The sequence below is a fragment of the Drosophila sechellia genome, chromosome 3R (genome assembly GCF_004382195.2).
Source record: "Drosophila sechellia strain sech25 chromosome 3R, ASM438219v1, whole genome shotgun sequence".
Taxonomy (NCBI): Eukaryota; Metazoa; Arthropoda; class Insecta; order Diptera; family Drosophilidae; genus Drosophila; species Drosophila sechellia.
Genome location: NC_045952.1, coordinates 3,755,474 through 3,777,832, shown reverse-complemented (window position 1 = coordinate 3,777,832; position 22,359 = coordinate 3,755,474). Strand labels below are relative to the sequence as shown.

The following is a 22,359-nucleotide window of genomic DNA, read 5'->3' as shown; positions in this document are numbered from 1 at the left end:
TTGGAATGGTACTGGGTTCGTTTCGTTTCGTTTGTCTTCTTAATTGTATTGCTTAGCTGGTTGGGATTGTTCCTCGTATTGTCTCCGCGAGTGGTTAATTCAATTTCAGTTCGTGGTCAGAAGAGAACAATAACCAAAAATGTAACGCCACATACTCCAGCTCGCACATGTGTTTCACATTTGCCTCAATTTCTTGGGTCAAATAGTTCCTCTTGAGTTCCTGGGTCCGATCGAAAACGCTTCTGGCATATTCTATCTATGGTAAGCAAAACTGGGTCGATCTTCTCAAGTTTTCTAGGCGCATTAACATTTACAACACGCATGTGTGGCACTAAACTTCCTCGGGACTTGGCATCGGGTTCCTACAAAGTTTCGAAAAAGAACATCGAGTTAGACATTATCTTAAGTGATTGCAAGAGTATTGGGAACAAAGGGGTATTTTATTTACAAGCAACCAAATTTCAAAACAAATATTGCTGATATCATGCATGTTATGGGCCATCTTGGTAATCGTCTACGTAATGCACATTACAGCATGAGAAAATCGTAGGCGATAGATACTCATCTGATGGTATCCTCTCATTGAAAATTTAAAAGCATAAAAGCCGAGCATAAACCTGACATGACTGGCTGGTAATGATTAAAAACTTATAGAGCTTAATGACAATCTACAACCGAAAGAGACCTACATTGAGAAATTAGTGGGCCACCTAAGAAAATAAATAAGCTTATCAAAAGCGACCCACGGGGCATAAGCAAGAGAAATGGTTTTGGGTGGAAAGGCGGCAAATCAAATGGAACTTCGTTTTCTCCATCTGGTTTGCCGTGCACCGCCTGTCCAGACCGATCGGGTTTGACGGGCCCCGAAAAGCCAACCCACGTGGACAGCCCACGTTCCGAAAAGAAAAAGCACCAGAGGAGTGCAACTCAAAACTCGAAGTCATCGCCAGCCTACATACGAATTTGTCGATGGAGCAGAAAAGAAGTTTGGCGCCTACTGTGCTGTGGGCAGTCCATAGAGGATAGGCTGCAAAATAATAATAATATGAGGTGGGAAAATTATGAAGAAACCGCCGTTCGCCAAGAAGCATTTATTTATGCCTTGGCTCGTATATCGTATAAATTTGAATGCGAACGTGGCCGGCTGGCTGTCAATTTGCTAGATACAGGATGCCAGGCAGCCCCCTCCACGAGGTTGAATGGGGCGTGAAATGTGTGAATTTACGATGCGATTCGATGGTGTCCCTTGTACATTGGAGCACAGTCAGGTTGCAGAAGACACTACGGGTGCGAGTGTAAAAGAGCATGTGTTGGCATGATAACCAAACCCCATGGCGTTCAATGAACCGCACGGTTTTCGGACGGCCATTCATGGGTTGGGGCTGACTGGAGCTGCGATAACGAAACACTATCTGCAGGGAGGCAATGGCATGACCAAACAAACTGAAGTCCCAGATATGCCCTTCTTCAGTTCGGGGTCTCAGTTCGCAGGAGTCACGTTTGGGCATAAATAATGCAAATGATGAGCATGTGCTTCGAAAATAAATGCACTTTATTTTTAGCTTTGCTAATTGTGGGAATCTAAATGGGATGTACTAGCTTATCGCAAACAAAACCATCTATATGACTGCTAATCAGAAAAAGAGGTCATCGCGATGACACGTTATTAATGATCTGCGGATCTCTAAAACTTATGGAGTTGTCCTGGGAGACCACTACAAGGTAACTGGCAGTCGCAGAATGGGGTTGAAGTACCGCTAGGTGAAGTTGGAAGTTGGCTCTGACCAAATCCGCTTCGCCAAGTAGCCGCGTATTCCTCAACTGCTAGGCCATATTGGCTGCATACCGCTCCGCATTCCGGGCCCAAATTGGCGAATGATGTGCCACATGTGCTGCAAATCTGTCCGTCTTAATCACTGACAGCCAAGTTGAGCACTGCAGAGTTTGTCGTTTGTCAAGTAAAGTTTAACAAGTTTCTAAGTACAGGAGATGGAAGTTTCTGCCACCAGTCCATGCATCTTTCCCGCTTCCTGGTATCTGTGCCTATATAAGCCATTGTGCGAGAGTGTGTGACCCAGAAAGTCGAGCGAGCTGGTAACCCATCAAAGTTTTACGACCTTTGTATGCTGTCGAGTGACATAAATTCATGGTTTATTAATTAAGTTTCGTTCGCCATTCTAGGTGTGTAGGAGAAGGTCGGGAATGGGCGTGGTTTCTTGTTTAATATTTCAGGGAAGAAGTTAATGTCAGAAATGTATCGCACAGCGTACAGCACTTATCGTCAACCTTTTGCACTCTCAACTAACTTACTACATGGGAATCGTCGAAAGCATGTAGATACTTTGCATTCGCTACACTCTATCTCTATCTCTATATCTTAGTCCACTCTAATCGGTATCTCATGAGCACACAACGCTCTATATCACATTTGTTTGTCCACTATTGACAGCTCCACTTAGCGACTTAAGCCAAATTTTCCTTTCAATTGGGCCTTACTCCACAGATCTCCTTAAATATATTGACCGTGTCAACTTTCAATTTAGGCCTGTGCAATCTTGAACTCAATTTTATTGATCTATTTGGTGTGCATCTCAATTAAAATGTATCTCCAGCATCTTTCATAATTCCCGCACGACTTGTCCGGGTGAATGAGATGAATCACTGGAAGATTTCTTCGAAAAATAAAGGCAGTTTGCCGGGGAAGAAGCCGAATCCCGAAGAACAACAATTGCAGCTGGGTGTTTGTGGAGAGGAAAAGAAAGAAAAATTAAAACTTCAACGAAAAAATCTCTTTTACATCCCACATGGTAGATGGTAGACGGTACATGGTACATGGTATTGGACTCCCTCCATTTCCCTGCACCTCTTGCATTTTTTCCACGTTCTACAGTGGGCTAAAAATAAAGTGCACGCACTGCATTGATGTGCGAGTATGCGAGTATAAAAGGATGCACTCCGCTTGTCTGTCAGCCAGGCGGACTTTCTTGCATTTGCTGCTACTGGCAGCCAGTCAGTGCGTTTCAAAGTCAACTCTTTTTAGGCGTCGGCACAGCCTTTAGTGCAGTTCATTAAAATATTTATTTAAAGGCCCCCGCACCCCCCACACATGCCCACACCATACCCTACAACCACAGGCAGTTGCTCTTTTATATGACTCGGCTCTTTGTTTACTTCACGGTATACAGCCTTTCTTTATGGCACACACTTCGAGGTATAGGGGTACAGCATCAGAATAATATAGGAGCACACACATTTGTATGTGTATATTTGTGTATATAGAGGGGCATGTGTGTGGCAAATTTTTGCCTGAGCCAGCCCTTCTTCGTCTGCATTTCTACTAGTCAGCATATGATGTTCCTTATAGCCAGAATCGCTTAATTGCTATCTGGGCTCCATGAGCCGAAACCGTTGTTCGATGCACTGCGCTCCTTCAATCTTATTATATTTATAATGATGATGTGCTGCCCGAAGATACAATACTTGAAAAGGTTTTCCCCTGAGCTATGCTATCAGCCGCAAAAACTGTTTCCCAAGCTACGTAATCCGTAATTAAACGAATTATTTGCCAGTTTGCACCACACACCACGAAGCCAGCAATGGCTATAATATAATATAATAATAAGAGGAAACTTATGAACCACCGCAACACACCGCAGAAGAAAACTCAAAAGGGACAGTGTCTGTGTGGGGAAATCAATTAGTATTGTCACGGGTAGCTCGCAGATAGCCCGATATCCACAGATACTCTATGCGAGTATCGCATGCGAACAAGACCCCTGCTCGGTGCGAAGTGGAAAATAATGTTCACATACACACGAACCATTTCAGTGACAGCTGGACAAGACTTCGACTGAACAAACAAGTGGCTCTAGGTATTGATTAGACCGCCCCGAACCACCGCACCCGCCGTGCGAACCACTAGTGGCAACCACTTGATTGGAATTTACAACAAATTATGGCAATTTGTTGAACAAAGCACGATAGAAGCCGCCTAAAGATTGCAAAATCATGTGCACGGAGAGGGAATGATAAAAGTTCTTCAAAGACTGGTGTTATCTTGAAAAAAGCGTCTTGAATAAGAAAATTGAAAAGCAGGATATACAAACGCTATTGAACACTCTCCCATTAAATAAATAAATATGTTTACAGCACTACAAGAAGTAGGAACCATCAACTTTACGAAAGCATAAGAAAACTTAAGATTATTTTTTATTTATTGCGAAGCACTGTTGGTGGTTTGTCTGAGTCCACTGTTGACTGTACTTAATTTATATTCAGCACATAACGGACGGGCCGTGACACCAGATACATTTCGATTTACAGGCAGCTGAAAACGGAAATGGTAATGGTTTTATGCTTTGGCCAAAACCAGAAAACCTGCTAACGAGTGTAAATCACTGGCGAGTCAACAAATATCAATTAAACCGCCGAAAAACAAAGGCGAACAAGGGTGGAACGACCACCCCCATTTTGTTATATGTTCTCAGCTTTCGCTGGCTTACATGAAACAAAAAACAGAAAGCCAACAAAGCGAATTGAGATCGCAAATTAAATATTTATGTAGGCATAGGCTGGAAGTGGGCTTGCAACTTAATTTAGCCGGGTCAATGCGGCCATTAGCGGACTTTGTGTGTTGTATCTGTGTATCTCTGGGATTCAGCGACAGATAGTCTCTCCAGAGCCCACTGTTAACCCATTTTGTCTGCACGAATAACTCGGTCTCTTTTGGCCAGTAAGCCAAGTCAAGTTGTTCCCGTTTCGGCCCCTATTCGACATTGCCATAAGAGGAACAGATATTTCAACCGTTTACCCCACAAACTACGTACTCAATCTGATGAAAACTTTTAGGCCGGGACTGTGATCCATCTTAAGAGAGAACCAACCAATGATGATGTCAGAAGGGCTGTTGACTCGCCAAAAACTCAACGATCAGCTTGCTAACAAACGGGTATTTTGACAACTCGCTTCAGTTAAGTGAGTTGTCGGCGTTGGCTTATCTCTGCCGCTTCCCCGCCCCAAGCGGTTCTCCCACACACAAGCACCGCGTTCTGCTGATAAGAAGCCGCGTAAACACAGTGCATATGTGTGGTGTACAGTGAAAACTCCTGCAGGGCGAACTATACTATATTTGTACAGACGGTCCTCGCATTTACCCAAAATATGTGCATACAGATGCGCGGAGGTCGTCTTACGCAAGAACAACTGTCGTTCACCCATGGTGTGTTGTATCTACATATATGATTTCTGGCTGATGTTTCTGCAGTCTAGATAAAGATAGTGAACCCGTTAGGTGTGCCCAGCTGTAGCTGTGTTCCTTGTTCTGCCTTATCGCAGACCATTTATCGGAAGGTCTCTGATATCAGTTTAGGTCTTTTTGCAGAGTTTGATTATTGAAGAGTTTCGTCACTATGCAAATAGAGATACGTCGCATGGCACAGAAAAATGCGCTGACCTCATGAGGCGATAAAAATTCGGAGTCCGATGAGGCGGAAAATAACAAAAACTTGTCCTCTGACAGACTTTGGAGTGAACGAAAGCGAAATCTATTGAAAAGTAAACATTCACACGCAGGACGAACGCAGCAAAACACGCCAGCGGAGGGGGGTTAAGGGCGAACAGTGGGTGGTGTTTGGATGGGTGGCTCGTCGAACAAATGCAATGACCTGAATTTGGAGCGCTGTGTGCAGAAAAATGTGAAAAGGGCGATAAAAAATGAGGCAGGATGCGGGTAAGATGAACGGCAAAAAAGCAAGGAAATTGGATTCAGCTTGAATATATAAATAGTTGGACAATTTGTACTTCAACTGGGAGCATAATAGACAAATTCATTCACCTTCTTTGCCCGAATCAAACAAAAACAAACGCCATATTTACATCAAAAGTGGATGTTATAGCATACCCTATCCTTCAATTGGCATCGTAAGTTCTATCGAAATGTAATAAACTTAAAATCATTCATTCAAAAATTCATTATGAGTTCATCCCTGTGCGTGCTGCGTGAAAGGAGTATTGGCGACAGCGATGAGCTGGAAAATTCGTTTATCCAAATCCCAATCCCTGGATTCGCACTCACTGCATGACGTTTGGGCGAGTGCTGAAAGGTAAACATGTGTAGCCAAAACACGCAGCACGAAGTCCTCCGAAGGCAGGCAAAGTAACGGCACAAGGCGCGGCACCTGTTTACCGTGCGCAAGGGGAAGGGGAGAGGGGAGAGAGGGGCAAGACCCTGGCTCTCGGGCGTGAGCATGTATGCGTAAGCTGGGAGGCTGAGAGTGTCCTTGTGACTGGCCTGGCCTGGCCCAACAACAACAGCAATGGGGTGGTTGCTGCGGCACGGGGTGTGGGAGGGAAGCGGAGTCTGCACTTGCCTGCTCTATCGCTCGCTCGCTCTCGCTCTCGCGTCCGCTCGCCCAGCTCTGCAGCGTTGTATCTGTGTGCGTGCGCGGTTGAAGTCGTTGTGAGTGTGCTGGAATTTACGTGCTTATTGAATTTTCAGCACAGCGAGTTGCGCAAAAAACAAAGAAAAGCGGACGAGCTCGACGCTTTGAACTACAATTAATTTCAATTTGATTAAAAGCGCGACGCCAGGCAGGCTTCGCTCATTTATGGGTGTTGTTTTTCGCCGAGCTGCGCCCTTTACACGGATACACAGATACACACTCACACACACACAGGCGCACGTAAGCCGAGAATTTTTCAGTGCGAAAAATATTGAACGCGAAACCCGTCGAACGTGGCAGGTAATCCCGGAAAATCAAGTGGATCGCGCACTCTCGCAGTTAATCGAATGCTTCGCTTGGATTTGCCCGCACATGTTGTCCCCTGACTTTTCTGGCAATTTTCACTGCATTTTCCGCTGCCCAGTACGAGCATCCGTTCGCGTTGACATCGGGGAAAAAACTCAGATACGATACTCTTTGGCGCTACTACGAGATAGCAGGGCTGCCGAAATATCGATTGCTTCATTATCGATTGTGCTTAGCAACACCATCGATTGACATCAGGTTAAAAACGTTACAATAAATAAAAAAGTCTTATGACAGTAAACTATTTTGTTAACCTTTTGAGCTATTTAACGAACTCACTAATTTATAATTAACTGAATTTTTAAATTAAGATAGCCTTACCAGATGTAAATAACATGCTTTACGCATAAATTATAAAAATATAATTATATATTATTTTAAATATAATTATAACTTAAGTTAATTATTAAATTTCAAACTTATTCAAATTTCAAAAAAATATTGCTCAAGAAATGCACTTCCAAGTACGATAATATGGAGTGACCATCCCCGTTCGCGTTTCCAACTAAATATTTAAAATAAATTTAAGCTTGACATATTCGCGCTCTTGATCGTAACACAATTAAAACAGATAGTTGATCTGATTTATTACCCATTTCTCCTGTTTTAGTTTACTTTATATATGCATATCTTTATATGTCATCTAAATGTCAGCACTATTCATAAACAAATATTACATTTTGCAATTCAAGCACGTATTTTATTGGTAAATATCATATATTTTTAGCAGTATAAACAGTGTCGGCCATTCATGAGATTTTAAACAAAAACTACATATACATGGGGAATTCGATGGCAAAAAAAAATCATATTATAATATGGGAAATCCTTAGTGCATTCACTTTTTGGCCTTGGCCTTAGACTTTGAAGCCGTGGAAGTTGTAGCCTTTTTGGATCCACCAGCCGCTTTTGACGAAGTTGTCTTTTTTTTGGCTTTGATCAAACCATCCAGCTCTAGGTTGTCCTTGTCCTCGTCTTCCTCTGATGATATGTGGCCACCATCTCCGTCCTCTTCGCCCGGACTCTCGCCTAAGTAATCGTCATCCGCTCCAGCAGCCTCCGATTTCTTTTTTTTGATGCCAGCTTGAGCGGAATAGGAGTATGCCATAACCTCCTTGTTGTAAGATCGCGTTAAAGCGGCTTTTACTCTCCCATCCACTGCGTCCAGTGGGGATTTCTTGCCGGGCCAGGATGTAAGCTCGACCAGCGAGTCCAGATCCTCACGGAGTAGATGGTAATCCTTCATAACGTCTAAAGCAGCGGGTACACCCTCCTGGCCATCCTTTGCCAGAGGTCGCACTATATTATCCAGAAGGAAGGGGGCGTAATCCAACCTCACCGATAGTCTTGAGCCCGAGGTGCAGACCCTAGTGTGATCATGCAGCTCCTGAGCCAGCCTGGCACGTTTTCCAGACTTGGAATTCTTGCCCAGCCACCCGGGAAAGTTAATCTGTCCAGTGAAGTGGCCACACATGTGCTCGCCGGGAAGGACCGAGCTGAATAAGGCCTGAGTGGGAAGAAGACTCCAAGCTGAATTCGCACGAATTCGCTTTTCAACAAGGTCACCCAAGCTTAAGGCATCTGCCGTAGCTGCCACCTTGGCCAGGACATCCTTTCTGCAAAGAGCGGAGTTGGTGAATGGGTACGCCCTTGAGTAAAGTAAACTTAGACTTACTTGTTTCCCTGCGGTAGGACCTGCAGATAGTTTTGCTGCACAAAGAGCGGGGCCAGACTGTAGTCGTGAAAGAAAAGGTCGCTCTTGTCGGCAAAGGACATGTGCTTGTGCTCGTCCGCTGTGAAGACTTTTCGGACCACTTCCCAGGGTCCCAGCTTCAGATCCTTGGTGGCAATCTGCTGCCCTGACTTTTTAGAAGCGTCTTCCTTGGCGCTCAGCAGGGCAATGTGGTTAATGGATTGCCGAATATCGTTGTTGGTAGCCGCTATGATTTCTTCCACTTTTGCGGGCGATATCTTTACTTTCTCCTTAAAGCAGATGCTCATTATTTTTCCTTTGATTTGCTCGAGGCGAGGTCTCTGGAATCGCAGATCGTAGCAATAGTTAACCAGCGACCGAATTTTCGGGTGGTTGCGATCATTACACATGCAAATAATGGGAATAGAGCTATCCTTGATGAGGGCGATCAGCTCCTGCATTCCACCGCGGTCCTCGTTACCGGCCATGCCATCGACTTCGTCCATTATGAGCACATGCTTGCGGGAGACCGCTTGGCCTTGTCCTGTAAAGTAACCGGAGAGGGATTTGTTGCTCAACAGCGTGGACACTTCATCCTTGAGCAAGCGTTTGCTGCGTGTGTCGGAGGCGTTGAACTCCACCGCATCGAAGCCAAGTTCCTTCACTACCAGAGTCGCCGTCGTAGTCTTTCCTATTCCAGGAGGTCCCGAAAGCAGGGCCGCCTTGTAGAAGCTGCCGTCGTCGTTCTTGGCCCAAGGATTGGGACGTTGGGGCTTCTTGTTTCCATCATGGTTAACATACCACTTGGACAGCCAGTTCATCAGCCTATAAAAATTGAATTAAAGCACAAATTTAATCCTCTCATGATTAGCTTCCAGTTTCAAATTATGACTATAATAAATATATAACTTTGAAAGCGGAAGCTCCCATTTATACATTTAGGTTCCTCACTTGGTCACGTTGCTGGCGGCTCCTGCCTGGCCAACGATTTCTTTTATGTTCGTAGGCTTGTGCTTGTCCACCCAGGCCATCCCGACCATATCCTGAGTCTTCGGTTCTGCAGTTCTTGGCGACGGAGCGTGTTCTTTCTGGGTGCCGGGCTCTTTTTTTACTTTCAAGGTAACAGCTGGTACATCATTGAGCTTTTCCTTTGACTCCTTGGGGGAAGTGTGTTCCTCTTTGACTTTATGTTTGGCAGCATCATGCTTCTCGCTACTTTTCTGCTTAGTGACCTCCTTCTCCTTTTTATCATTGGACCTTCTTGAAGTCTTGACTTCCTTTTTCTCTTTCTCTTCAGGGTTTTTCTTCTCTTCCTTTACCAGCTTAGCGTTTCCTGATTTCTCCCTGATTAGATCGAAGAGACCGTCCTCGCTGAGAATGGGTATATTGAGTTCATCAGCCATAGCTAATTTCTTTGGTCCAGCTTCTTCTCCTACGACCAAATACTTAAGTTTCTTTCCAACCACGGTCATCACCTTTCCGCCATACTCCTTGATCACAGACTCCGCCTCCTCTCGTTCCATGGACTCAAGGACTCCGGTTACGACAAAGGTTAAGCCACTCAGACAATCCGGGGATCCCTTTGGGATTTCCTTGCTGCCGGGGTTCAGGCACGAACTGCGGTTTTTGTACTTCTGGTAGAGCACGGCGGAAGCACGTTTACGCTCGTGGCGTTCTTCGTCTGTTAAGACACTGGATTCCAGATCTGCCGCAGCTTTCTCCTTCTTCACACGAGGAGTGGTGGCTTTGGATTTGGTTGACTTGGGTTTTGGCGGTTCCGGGCTGCTTTTCTTTGCTCTTTTAGGTGAGGGAGAGCTCCTGGTATTCGACTGAACCTTTTTTTCGGGGGCAGCCTCTTTGATACTCTCGTCCAGATCCACTTCCAATAAACTGCGGTCAATGTCTTCGTTCTCGAACTCGAGAACAGCTTTGGTCTTCGGTTTGGGCACAATAACTCTCTTGGTTTCTCCACCGAAAAGCTCGGTAGGATCCACGTGCCGCTTAAGCTTGGAAAGCGCTAGTTTCTGCCCGTTCCTGGCCTTCTTCGCATTCGGTTCCGGTGTGGCAGCCACCACTTCATCCTCGCTGGATGCTGTCTTTGAAGCCTTGAGTTTCTTGGTCTCCGGCGGACTGACCACCTCTTCCTCGTCGCTGGAAATTATCACGGCTTTCTTGCGTTTTGGCGCCTTCGACGGCGTCTCTCCATTTTCGTCCTCGGCACTTTTCGACTTGGCCGGCAGCCGTTTGAAGAAGGAGTCAATGCCCTGGAACGATTGATTTTGATAAATTGATGTTTTCACCTAGTGCTTGAATGTCTCTACACCACTTACGCGTTGCATTACGGCAGGAATTAATTATTTTAAATTCAATGTTGCTAGTTTCAGGGCTCGGAACAGTGTTACCAGATCCGAAATTCCCAGTGTAACCGCATCGGTGACAATTAAAAAAACTAGCATACGTATTTTCACAACGAAAAACACTGAAAGTTATCGATAGCTCAGTAAATGTGTGCCACGATATAAAAAGTATATAAGGATGTCTGGGCAGCAAAATAAATTCGTAACGGTGAAGTGCCACATAAAGAAAAGAAAAAAGTCAATTATCTGAAAGATGTTAAAATAACATATTAAAGAATTTAATCGTAATGAAATTAAACTTGTGAACGATCTCATTGCATATTAAATATGATGAATAGCAAATACATTAATTTTGTCATTCCCTGTTGCTGTAGCGAGGTGTTAACACATCCGCATTCTGTTTGTTAATTTACATAGTTATTACAAATTTCTATAGATATGCCAACAAAAAAGTTCAAACGGGCTGCTCTTGTACAACGGATAGATATATATTTTATATGCTTCTGTGCTATGAAAATGTCAATTTCTATTTTATATATTATATTTATCACTTGCCTTAGATTTTTTTGATTCCGTAAACCATTTTATTATGTTTTGTCCTTTGAACATATTTACTTAAATTAAACCATTGATTGTTGTGGAGGTAGTTCAGAAAGACTTAATATTACAGTGATTTTATTTGCATGAATGTTGATTTCACAACTTTTTTACGTCAAGTGTAGATCTACATATCACATGCGATTTTCGATGTATTTAGCGAATACACCTTCAGCGGACACATCCCCCACATATATATTTATATTTAGTGAATGCAACCTCCTGATATAAGGTTCTTGTCTTTGATAGAAAGTAGAGAGGCTGTAAAATTTTCAAAAAGGAGTGCTCAATTTTTTATTTTTTTTATTTTAGACAGTTTGTACAACGTACATTTGTACACAGACTTGGCAAATTGGGTGCCGTAAATAAGGTGACTTAAGGAATGGAAAGAATATATGATATGAAATAATATGATATATGATATATGAAATAATTATATGAAATAATTAATCATTTCTCTGTCACGCTTAAAATACCATTATATACCTCAAATTAAAATACCTTCCAACTGCCTACGTCTTTGATTTTACCCTTTATACTCGTATTTTCAACAATGTTGATTTATACCCATTACTCGAGGAATAAGAGGGTATACTAGATTCGTACCAGGCAGAAGGAAGAACTGCCACGCCCACATTTTTGAAAAATTGTTGAATATTTTTTCATAGTTTATATTTTGAACATTTTTATCGATTTGCCGCAATAAAGCCGAACAAAACTGCCACGCCCACTTTTGAAAACTCTTGCCAATTCTTACCTGTTTTTTAATTTTTTTCCTATTTTATTCATCAATATCAATCGATGTCCCAGATAAATTATGAAATTTCGCGTTCACACCAGCTGAGTAACGGGTATCTGATAGTCGGGGAACTCGACTATAGCATTCTCTCTTGCTTTTACTAAAATGCGTTCAATTGGAAGACGGCATTAAAATTAAAAACAAAATTGAGCCGCTGCTTACAAAGTAGTCTAGAAAAAATTAACATTTCATGTCATTAGTATTACAAGTGGCTAATACCTAGCATTATGTGTGTACTTGGGCCGAGAACCCGCCAAAAGGATTGATACCGGAGCAGGAACTTCCAGCCAGTTTGCGATTAGTCCATTAAAGCAAAGTAACTCGTATAAGAGGCGAGGTCAAAGGGAACTCGGCTCATTTTGGCTTAAAGTTAAATGGTATAAACTAAGCATTATATTTACACATGCCGGTATACTTAAAAAGTATACTTATACTTATTAATAGTAATTAGCGTCCATTCATTCCTTTCCTAATCCACAAAAATTTCAGAAAGAATTATGCAATTATGTATTATCTTTTTATACCCGATATTCGTAGATTAAAAGGGTATTCTAAATTCGTTGAAAGTAAGCGATAGGCAGAAGGAAGCGTTTTCGACCATATAAAGTATACATATTTTTGATCAGGATCAATAAACTTTTCGATCTGACCACGTTTGTCCGTATGAACATCGAGATCTCAGGAACTATAAGGCTAGAAGGTTAAGATTCAGCATAGAGATTTTAGATACAAGCACAAGATTATTGGTTTAGAAATATATTTTATTTTCACTCTTAATGCATATTTGTAGTTTGAACAGAGTAGAATTTAATGCGAAATATAATAAATTTTTGTCAAAGGTTTCGAGCTGGATACGCTTGCTTTGAAAATATCTCGAATTTTCATCTATATCTTTATGAGACATTTTCTTAGATCATTCCAGAAAGGATTTAAGAAATAAAGTTCATACATTTGAGCTTTTATTGCTGGTTACACTGAAATAAAAATCGTTCAAGTTCGACGTCCGGCAACTAAAAAAGTAAAGTAACATTTCCGTGCGTTTTAAAGTCCAGATATTGGGAGTTATAATAGCTTGAGCAGGTGAATCTAGTAACGGCTATCTCTGCCATAAATACACACATCCTCGAAACCTTTTAGAGTTCATGTCCGTTTTAAGATAACAATCAAACTGGGGATACGATAAACGTTACCTCTGAAAAACATGATGAAAAAATGCAAAGCTTGTTAGTCCGAGGCAGCAAATTGCACTTTACAATAAATGTCAAAGCGGAGTTGCAACTAATGCCAACATGCCTTTCATTTAATATGTTATTTGACATATGCCCCATCAATCTTCAGCTAATGCAACGCAATCTAATCAAATCAAATCAAATCGGAATCACATAATCAACGCCACTTTACATCGCCCCGAAGTCAAATCCCCCGGCACCCTTTGCCATAATGCTTCGCACAAGCTGTTTAGTTGCATTTACAGGGCATTAGATGCCCTCCTCTCATTTCCCCTGTTTCGCGGCGGTGGCCAAACCCCTTAGCCAACTGATTACACGCGCAATTAAGGGTTGCGGCCGAGCCACCCACTCCACCGACACCCTCCCACCCAACGACCTTGCTGGCGGCGGTTGCACGTGCTGAACGAAGCCGAATGTCACCCTTGGGGCCTATGTGAATAAACACGGCTTAACACCGATTTTGATTAAATTTCACATAAACAAACAATCCTGCGGAAGAGGGTTAAGAAAGAAATGGTGTTTAATGAAAGTAAAAAATGTCTACAAATCTCTTACCATTTTTTGTGGATTCTGATATATTTATTTCTACTAAATATATTATTGATAATATACTAGAAAATCAACTGCAACTCTATTACGAAAATTGGAAAATGAGGAAAAGAGCGAAAAAGGATTCGCTTTCTCCGCCCAGCTGACTGATCCTGACTGATGCTGGACCACATGGTAAGGTTCCCACACACGGGAACTGAGCGAAGGTCCTGAATATAAATTGACTTTGGCAGGACCTTAACTTATGCGTGGCAGTAAATAAATACTAATCGGGGTGGCGCAAACTCACCCCCGTTCGCACGGATCCAATACATTTGCATTTGACCTCTGCGATTATGTGACTTTTTCGGTTTTTTTTGCGAGAGGGTTTAAGCCAGGATCTGAATGGGTGGGGGGATTGGAAGGGGTGAAATCAGGCGTGTTACTTCTTCTTCTTGATGGCCACTAATTCGAGAATGGCGTGTGATGGCCAGCACTTGTTCTGCCGCTCCGCCCTGCTGCCTCATTTATTGATCATTAACACTGGCTAATTCCCCCGCCCCTTCCCCGCCCCTCCCCCGCCGCTGAGCACCCTTAATCATGATTAATTACTTTGACGCATTATTTTGATTCGATATTTATCAAAATGTCGCAAAATGCCGCTTAGCCTTTTATTGTGCTTGCTTAGCTGACTAATCTTTTAGCGAAGTAATTTTGAGGTTGTTGATTTCACTTCACTGAGTGGGTGGGAGAATTAGTTGTTGGCTTGGCTTTCTATGCAAATCAACGTCTTCCAGGCTTAGCCAATGAAAAATGGCCACTTCCTTTGCCTGTGAGCGGTGTTTTTAGGTGGAGAATTAAATAGCTGTGGTATAAATGGATTTGGCCAAGTTCACAGCAACTTTTTCATTTACGCCAGCGAACAAATCCAAAACGACTTGTTCGACAATTACCATTAACTTCTTCCCAGCACACAGAAACCCTATTAGGTTGTGCTGGAAACTGTTCATCATCCCGAAGGAGTGGAGCCAAGTCCAAGACCAATTCGCATTCGAATCGAGCAGAAGCCCACACAGAGAACGAGTTTGCCATGGGCAGAAATTAATAAAATTTGCAATTTACAATTTGGAAGCGACTTATATATCAGTGGGAAAACACGGCGCAATGTGTGCGGAGAAAACATGTTCAACAGTTAATAAAACAAATAATTGCATCGTGTGTGCAATAAAAAGAAGGTTAAACGCGAACGCAGCATAGAAAGCCACGCTGCAGACTAGACAGAGAGGGCCATACGAGTGCGTCCGCAGAGCGAGCGGGCGCGATGGAGCGCGGCGCTCCCAGAGCCAACAACTAATCATCAGCAGCAGGAGCAGACGTCGCGCCAATCGGAATTGCAAATCTTCCGGGAGTGGGAGCGAGACAGGTACACATGTCCATGTGGGAAAGCAGCTTCCACGAGAATTCCGAAGATCAGTGGCGGGTCCAAAGGGCAAGGGGTTAACAGATCCTTAAAATAGGACACCTTTGCATTATCTCAACAATTTCCACATTTCTACAAGCTAAAAGTAAACCAATCTCATACTTTGAATATCATAAATCCCGTAGCGCTCCTGGGCACACATACTGGCCACGTCTAAGACAAAATGGTGGAGCCAAGTCATGGTCGATGACAAAGAGGTTGGGATCGGGGCGGAGGGCTGGGAATGGGATGTCTGCGATGACGAGGAGAGTGGAACAGGACACACAGGTTCATTCTCCCATAAATACGCTCAGCGGGTGTTAAATATTTTGTACGACTTCTGCAAGTCCTCGACTTCGAGCTCGGCAAAAAGACTGTCCAGGACCCAGACGTTGGACTGGGCTATCTCTTAAGCAAACGCAAAACTTTTGGCCCGAACGCCTTTGTTCATCAATTAAGCTGTCTGTCCAGTGTCCTCCGCCCATCGCCCATCGCACATCGCACATCGCACATCGACCATCGCCCGACACCATTCCCTCCCAGTCAGCCAGTCAGCCAGTCAGCCAGTCAGCCAGTCATCCAGTCAGCCAGCCCAGTGAGAAAGAGAGGGAGACAGCGCCGGAGAAAGAGATGGTCGCATGAATGGCTGGGGACACAGAGTTGGAGACACATGCTATGGCTTGTAAATTGTGCGTCGGTCAGAAATTGAAATATGGCGTCGCAAGGCGGGCAAATTGAAATCAATGAAAGTGCTGTATTTCTTGGGCAGGGCTTATCGAGGGTTTCCTTGTACGAAGGAGCAGAAAGCGCTTCGCTCAACTGGCTTTAACTGACTTTAGTGAAATAGTTTTAGACTGCGGGTAGGTTGGCGACGTGCTCAGAAGATAGTTGTTCAATTTTCTTAAATTCTGCTTATGAATTTATGGTAAATAGCGAAACTAAGTATAGCTTAGTATGTAATGCAGCATTACCGAAAACAGACCTGCAAATTATACAAGTATGTACTTCCGTTTTAAGGAGAGTTTTCATACACGACCACTGGCTTTTCATGTAACACCGCGATTTTGGAGGCATTTACGATCAGGATGTATCCGCTTACCGTATTGCCACCGAACTGTTCTAAGCCGATTTGCCGAATGGCGCCTCAGGTTGATGGAGTCTCCCACCACCTGGCGGTCGCCGTGCTCCTCGACCGTTTATAGATTACTTTAAATGCCGATAAAAGCGCATGTATGACAAGCAGCCAAACAAAGGACAGAACATGCCATCATTACCACCGCCGGATCGGCCGATCGCGATCCAAACTGAGCCGCGCTGAAGATCCGAGGCTGCGCCATGTTTGATGATTAAATCTCGAAATGCTAATGACGCCGCAGCGGAGGCGGCCGTAAAAGGGGCCCGCGAAGCATCCAACAACGACGGATCCGAAACTCAGACATGGAAATTAGCTGCCGATTGCCAGGGCACAAAATCTGGCAGATCGCTCGATCGATCGATCGATCGTTAAACGAACGCCAAGAATCATTGCCACTTCGCTCTTAGCCCATCGCCATTCGCCACATCGGTATCATCGGTATCATCGGTATCGGTTTTCATTTGACGCGCTCCGCCGAGGCGGCATTTCCACACTGATTAAACAACTGAACCCTCGCGCGGCCAGAACGGTCACCGATCAAAATACCTATTAGCAATTAAAAGTCGAAAAGTCGAAAACCTTATGACAAGTTCGGGGAGCCGGGGTTGCTCCATCCTGTGATCGTTCGCATACGAAGCTGGAATCGAAATTATGGGACATTAATTGACTGTAGGTTAACAACCAACGAAAAAATGGACGAGGAGACTGGGAAAAATTATGAAAAATATTATTGCATTGTCTGAGCGAGGGGGGGGGGGGGGGCAGGGTTTTCTTCTTTATGGGCCCTCTTCTGATTCTTCTTCCCCGTTTTGGGTTCCTTTATGTAACTGGTTTTATGTAACTTGTCTGGAGGCCTTTGTTCCTGGCGGCATTCTGAATGCGTGTTGCATTGTGCAGCTGGTATTTGTTTAAACGATAGCTGAGAGATCTTACCAAATTTGTCAGCATCTTAGATGATCACTCCTGAACAACAAGTGAAAAGCTTACTATATAAAATATTTAAACTGACTCGTAAGTTCAGATTCCCCCTGAAAAACAAATGAGTAAAACAAACGTACATACTTGCTCCGTTGTTGTCAAGTTCTCAGAAGATTAATTGAACAATCAATTTAAATTTTTATAGGTTTTCAACTTTTCATTTCCCTTACACGACTTTTTGTGCCTTTCGGACGGACTCCCTTCCAGTCCCACTTGCTGTTGTTGGGTTATTAATTTGGTTTCTTTGTGGCACTGGAATCGGTCTTCAGTTTGTTCCTCCTCAGTCCGATTATTTTAAAATTATGAAATAGTAGCATTAATGAGAGATGAACTTAATGTGGTATGTTGGTGCTCACCTGTATACTAAAATGGATGATGTGGAGGTTAAGGAACTTATGTACATGCGTGGAAGGGAGGCTAATTCGTAAAGATAGTATAAAGTGGTCAATTATACTATATCTGTAAAACCACTCCTTCCTGGCACCGCAAATATTTTGATGTCTTAACATTAAATAGCCATAAACTGGATCGTATAAAAATATATTACTTTCATCGCAGGCATTAAAGAGAAAAATCTTAAGCCATTGGAAATTTGCATTGGTTATGTGCGCAAATTCAATAATGTTCTCGATTTATGTACTCGATTTAATGGCCAAGTAATGACCACTAATAACGCCATGCCATCGGTTTATTTGCTTTATTCTTACTATTTCCTCCTAATGTTGGGCAAATGAATTTTTTAATATTTACCGAGACTGGCGCCATTTTTAATGAAATTATAAATTTGATAGCATGTTTGACTGACTTTTATTGGTCTTCTAATGCCGGATTCGTTCAGTTTATCCCCCTCCAATGGAAAACAGACTGTGACAATGGCAACACCTACGGATTTTTAGTCCATCACTTTTTAGGTTTTCCTCTCGCAGCCATTCCAATTTCCATTTCCAATTCCACTGCGGCGTAATTTATGTGCATTTTAAAGATTTTTTTCGGTTTCTGTGGCGCATGCGCTTTAGTTCTAGAGGGACAATAGTTTTCCAAGCCTTTGCCTGCAAGCAAATCACATTTTTATGGTTTACACACATCAGCATTTTTATAGCCCAGTTGACGTTGCTCCAAGCGCAGTCTTCTCATCTCATCTCGAAACAGTCACATATCTTTTTGGAAGGTGGGTCTCTGATTACAGTACCCATATCATCAAAGGCGGGATCTCATCAATAGCGATCAATATTGAAATTGAATTCTTAAGTAATCCCACATATTTCCTTTTCCAAATCATCGATAAGTATTATTTGCGAAAAGTCGTTGTTGCCAGTGTTGTAAATTAGTTCAGAAGGAAGAAACATAATGCAAGTAAAGATTCAATTTCAGAGAGTTTTCAACTTGTGTAAAACACAAAAACTTTCTCCGAGTGATTGGTGCTTTGGTGCGTGACCCCAATAGTGCAAATTGGTTTCATTTTCCGTTTTCCCATTAATTTGCCATGCTAATAATAGAAAAGAGATTCTCCTCTGCCAACGAAAGTATGGGATGATTACTGAATTGCTATGCAAATTTCCACTTCCCAAAATGAACAAGACAAAGAACAAAAAGCGAGACGAAACTTTTACCTTTGGGTCTTCCACTCACCCCAGTCACCCCAGCGAGGTGGCTCCATCGCCTAATGCCCCCTCTAATTAATGAAAGTAAATTAATTTATACGTAAATTGTTTTGTTTGGAGACGGTCCGCCCCTGGATTCGGGGTATGGGTCTTATCAATGGCTTTTGGCCGACGCTTCTTGAATGCCTAATGAGGCAGCGGGGAGAAGAGTTCAATGTTTCTGGCTCCCAGTTGACTTGACTTAATTCGCTGTGTAATTGCTGGTTCGGTTTCGTTGGGTTCCTTAGTGGAATAGTGGAACGTGGGAGATTTCCCGCTTATCGAGTTCCGAACTGGGTGAGGGTGTGTGCAGGGGTACATGGCACAAGTACTATCAAATCTTCTTAAAACTCAATCCTATATCCAAGAAGGCACTAAACATATTCTTCCGAGTGAAGAGCCTAATAGACAGACGTTCGTTTCCTAACCAGAAATAGAAAAGTACGAGTATTCCTTAGAACGCACGTAACCTTGATGGTTCATCTATCTATAGTTCTTTGTAGTTGTGCTGAAAACAAACGACAATCTAAGGCTGCAATGCCATATTACTCGTAATAAACACACTTAATGCGATGCATAGAAAACCCCATTAAACGCATCTCCTTTCTCTCGGCCAGCAAACAAATGCCGCAATTGATGTTCAATTATGTTTTTGGCAAGCCGCAGAAATCCACTTTACTTAGTTTGCGGTGAAAGCGCTCGCCAATCGAGTGAAAGCTCATTAAGTTGCGTCAGGAGTCGTCCTTCCGTCATCAAGCGGAGAAGGGGAAGGGGGACAGCTTATAACGACCGGACCGAACAAGGACATAAAGCAATTATTTGCATAGCCCCGAAAGCGGCGGACAAAGAGCGCAAATTGCAGCGAACAAACAAAGAGCGATCTAGAAGGGGGGGTTCGGCGTAGGAGGAAGGTCCTGCAATCCGGATAGCGTTGAAAAGCGTAATGAGCGCCGCATTCACCTGAAACATTCCCACTGTGCAGCTCGGACGTCCTGCGGCCCACTGTCGCTCAGACGCCCATTGTCGGCGGCCCACTCGTTTGTGCATTCATTTATTCAATTGTGGCCACTTGCTAGGACAAAAGCCCCTTGGCTTCTAGGACATACACAATGGGCAGCAAATTTCCCAGCACTTGGATATACATCCAATAAAAGTATTTGGAATTCGTACGCGAATTCTTGGGAGACTTACAAAGTCTTACGTTGAAAGTTTGCAAGATTTCATCGAGCTTACATTCGTCACTAAACGTTAAAATGCCTCAAAAATGGCTTGGTCACAGCTTTGCCACATAAAACGCAGCTTTTCCTCGCAGTGTACACCCCCTCCTTGAACATTGACTTGTTTGTTTGCCGCTGATTGTCGTCATCATCCTTACATCGCCATCATCCACGTTGTCTTCTTCTGCTGATTTGTGTTGCTCGGCTAGGAGCCGGGGATTTTCGGGCGATAAAATCGTGGGGGAGTGGGTCGCAATGGAGTAGCTGATGACGGACTGGCGCTGTCAGGCGCATTGAAATTGAAATTGTTGCGAGACCGGGTGATGCGGGGAGACTGGGGAGGAGTCGGGGAGACCCGGCTCGTGTCTTGTGGCGGTGACACTTCCCCTTTTGTGCACCAGATCCAGATCCAGGTCCAGATCCCCACTGAATGCGAAATGTTGTTATGATTCCTCTAACTTGTTGCCATGATTGCACATAATTGGGTCACATGCTTGTCACAAAAATACTCCCCCACCACCGGTGGCACTCCCTTTCTCCTCCTCCACTTCATCTGCAAGATTTTTCATTAAAATTGTCAGATTTTCTTTTATTTTCGTTGGCCCCTGTCCCATGGCTTCTCTAAATTGCTTTCTTGTGTGGCAGCAAAAACAATTTTTCTCAAATGCCTCATGTATGGCTTAGTATATACTCTACCAATATAGGAAAGTTGGGTGAATTCTCAAAATTAAATGTATCTTTTGTAGTTTGGGTTAAGAATTCAAGAAAAGTTTCAATTACACTTATTTCATGTGTTTAAATTGAATATGTACCAATCCCACACATATATTCAAGAACTTTTTAAATATTTTATATAAATACGACTAATGATATAATATAATATAATGATATATATAATATATATATAATATATGATATATATAATATAATGATATATGATGGTAGAGGGTATCTTCGTTTCGACTTGCTGCTTTCTCGGCGATTTGTTCGTTGCCATTTCATCTTTTGATTGCGTACTCAGTTTTTTCCCGATTTTTATTATGTGCCTCGTCGTTTATTTTGCAGTGCATAATTTATGCCCGGTCCTCGTACTCCCGGTCTCCTCCGCTTATCTGCCTCGGTTGGCCACTGCCGTCCGTTGGAGTCGCCATTTTTTTCGCTTCCTGAGCCAGAATCTGTTCCCTTTCCCGGCCCCGATTCCCGATTTGGGTGCGGTTCTTTTCTGGCTACTGCTCCGCTGTCCGTCCGTCCGGTGTCCAATGTCCAATGTCCGATGTCGCTCGACGGAAATGTATTTACACCAAAACGTCCGTAAAATGGCGGCCATAAAATAAAGTTTTAACGGATGTTTACGCAATGCGCATGAATTGTCCGATATTGACAAGAGACAAGACGGCAAAAGATTGGTCGGGCCCAAGGATAAAGAACTCCGCGTCCTCGGGGAAAGCCATTGAAATTTTAATGGTCCGGGCCAGTCGCCAGTCGCCCAGTCGACGGTTTCATTGGCTTTGGGGCTGGCGCAGCTCAACAGAGGCAGAAAAACCTTTAAGAACGACGTCTGTGGCAGGCGTGAATGAACATTTATTTAAGCCGGGTCTGCATGATTATCCCTGGTCATTCGGAGAAGGAAGGCCTTACTAAAGATATTCCACTAATATTTGTTAATATTCTCTTAAGCAGGAATTCCAATATAGCCTAAAATATCAATTCACAATCTTTCGTTATAGAAAACGTAATTACGTAATCGGGAAATAAGCTTTTCTGAATAAGCTGCATGCAAGTATGCAGAATATGAAACTGTGGAATGATAATAAAATAATTTCTTCTATTTCTGTCTATTTTGAATTTTTTATTAATAAAAAGTTAATAAAGTGTTAAATAGAAAAGGACAATAAAATATTTATCTTTTAGTCTCAACAAT

At 43.1% G+C, this 22,359-nt stretch overlaps 2 protein-coding genes across 2 annotated transcripts; both read right to left on the bottom strand.

Moving 5' to 3' along the window:
• Nucleotides 1-160: 160 nt before the first annotated feature.
• LOC116801790 lies at nt 161-6,262 on the bottom strand. The gene is made up of 2 exons (XM_032723369.1): nt 6,074-6,262; nt 161-362 (listed from the first exon to the last, which is right to left on the bottom strand). The coding sequence occupies exons 1-2, from the start codon at nt 6,245-6,247 to the stop codon at nt 186-188; spliced, it is 351 nt and encodes a 116-aa protein (XP_032579260.1). The 5' UTR covers nt 6,248-6,262; the 3' UTR covers nt 161-185.
• Nucleotides 6,263-7,479: 1,217 nt separating this feature from the next.
• LOC6613882 (replication factor C subunit 1) lies at nt 7,480-10,934 on the bottom strand. The gene is made up of 4 exons (XM_002038315.2): nt 10,830-10,934; nt 9,451-10,763; nt 8,482-9,324; nt 7,480-8,422 (listed from the first exon to the last, which is right to left on the bottom strand). The coding sequence occupies exons 1-4, from the start codon at nt 10,836-10,838 to the stop codon at nt 7,645-7,647; spliced, it is 2,943 nt and encodes a 980-aa protein (XP_002038351.1). The 5' UTR covers nt 10,839-10,934; the 3' UTR covers nt 7,480-7,644.
• Nucleotides 10,935-22,359: the final 11,425 nt, after the last annotated feature.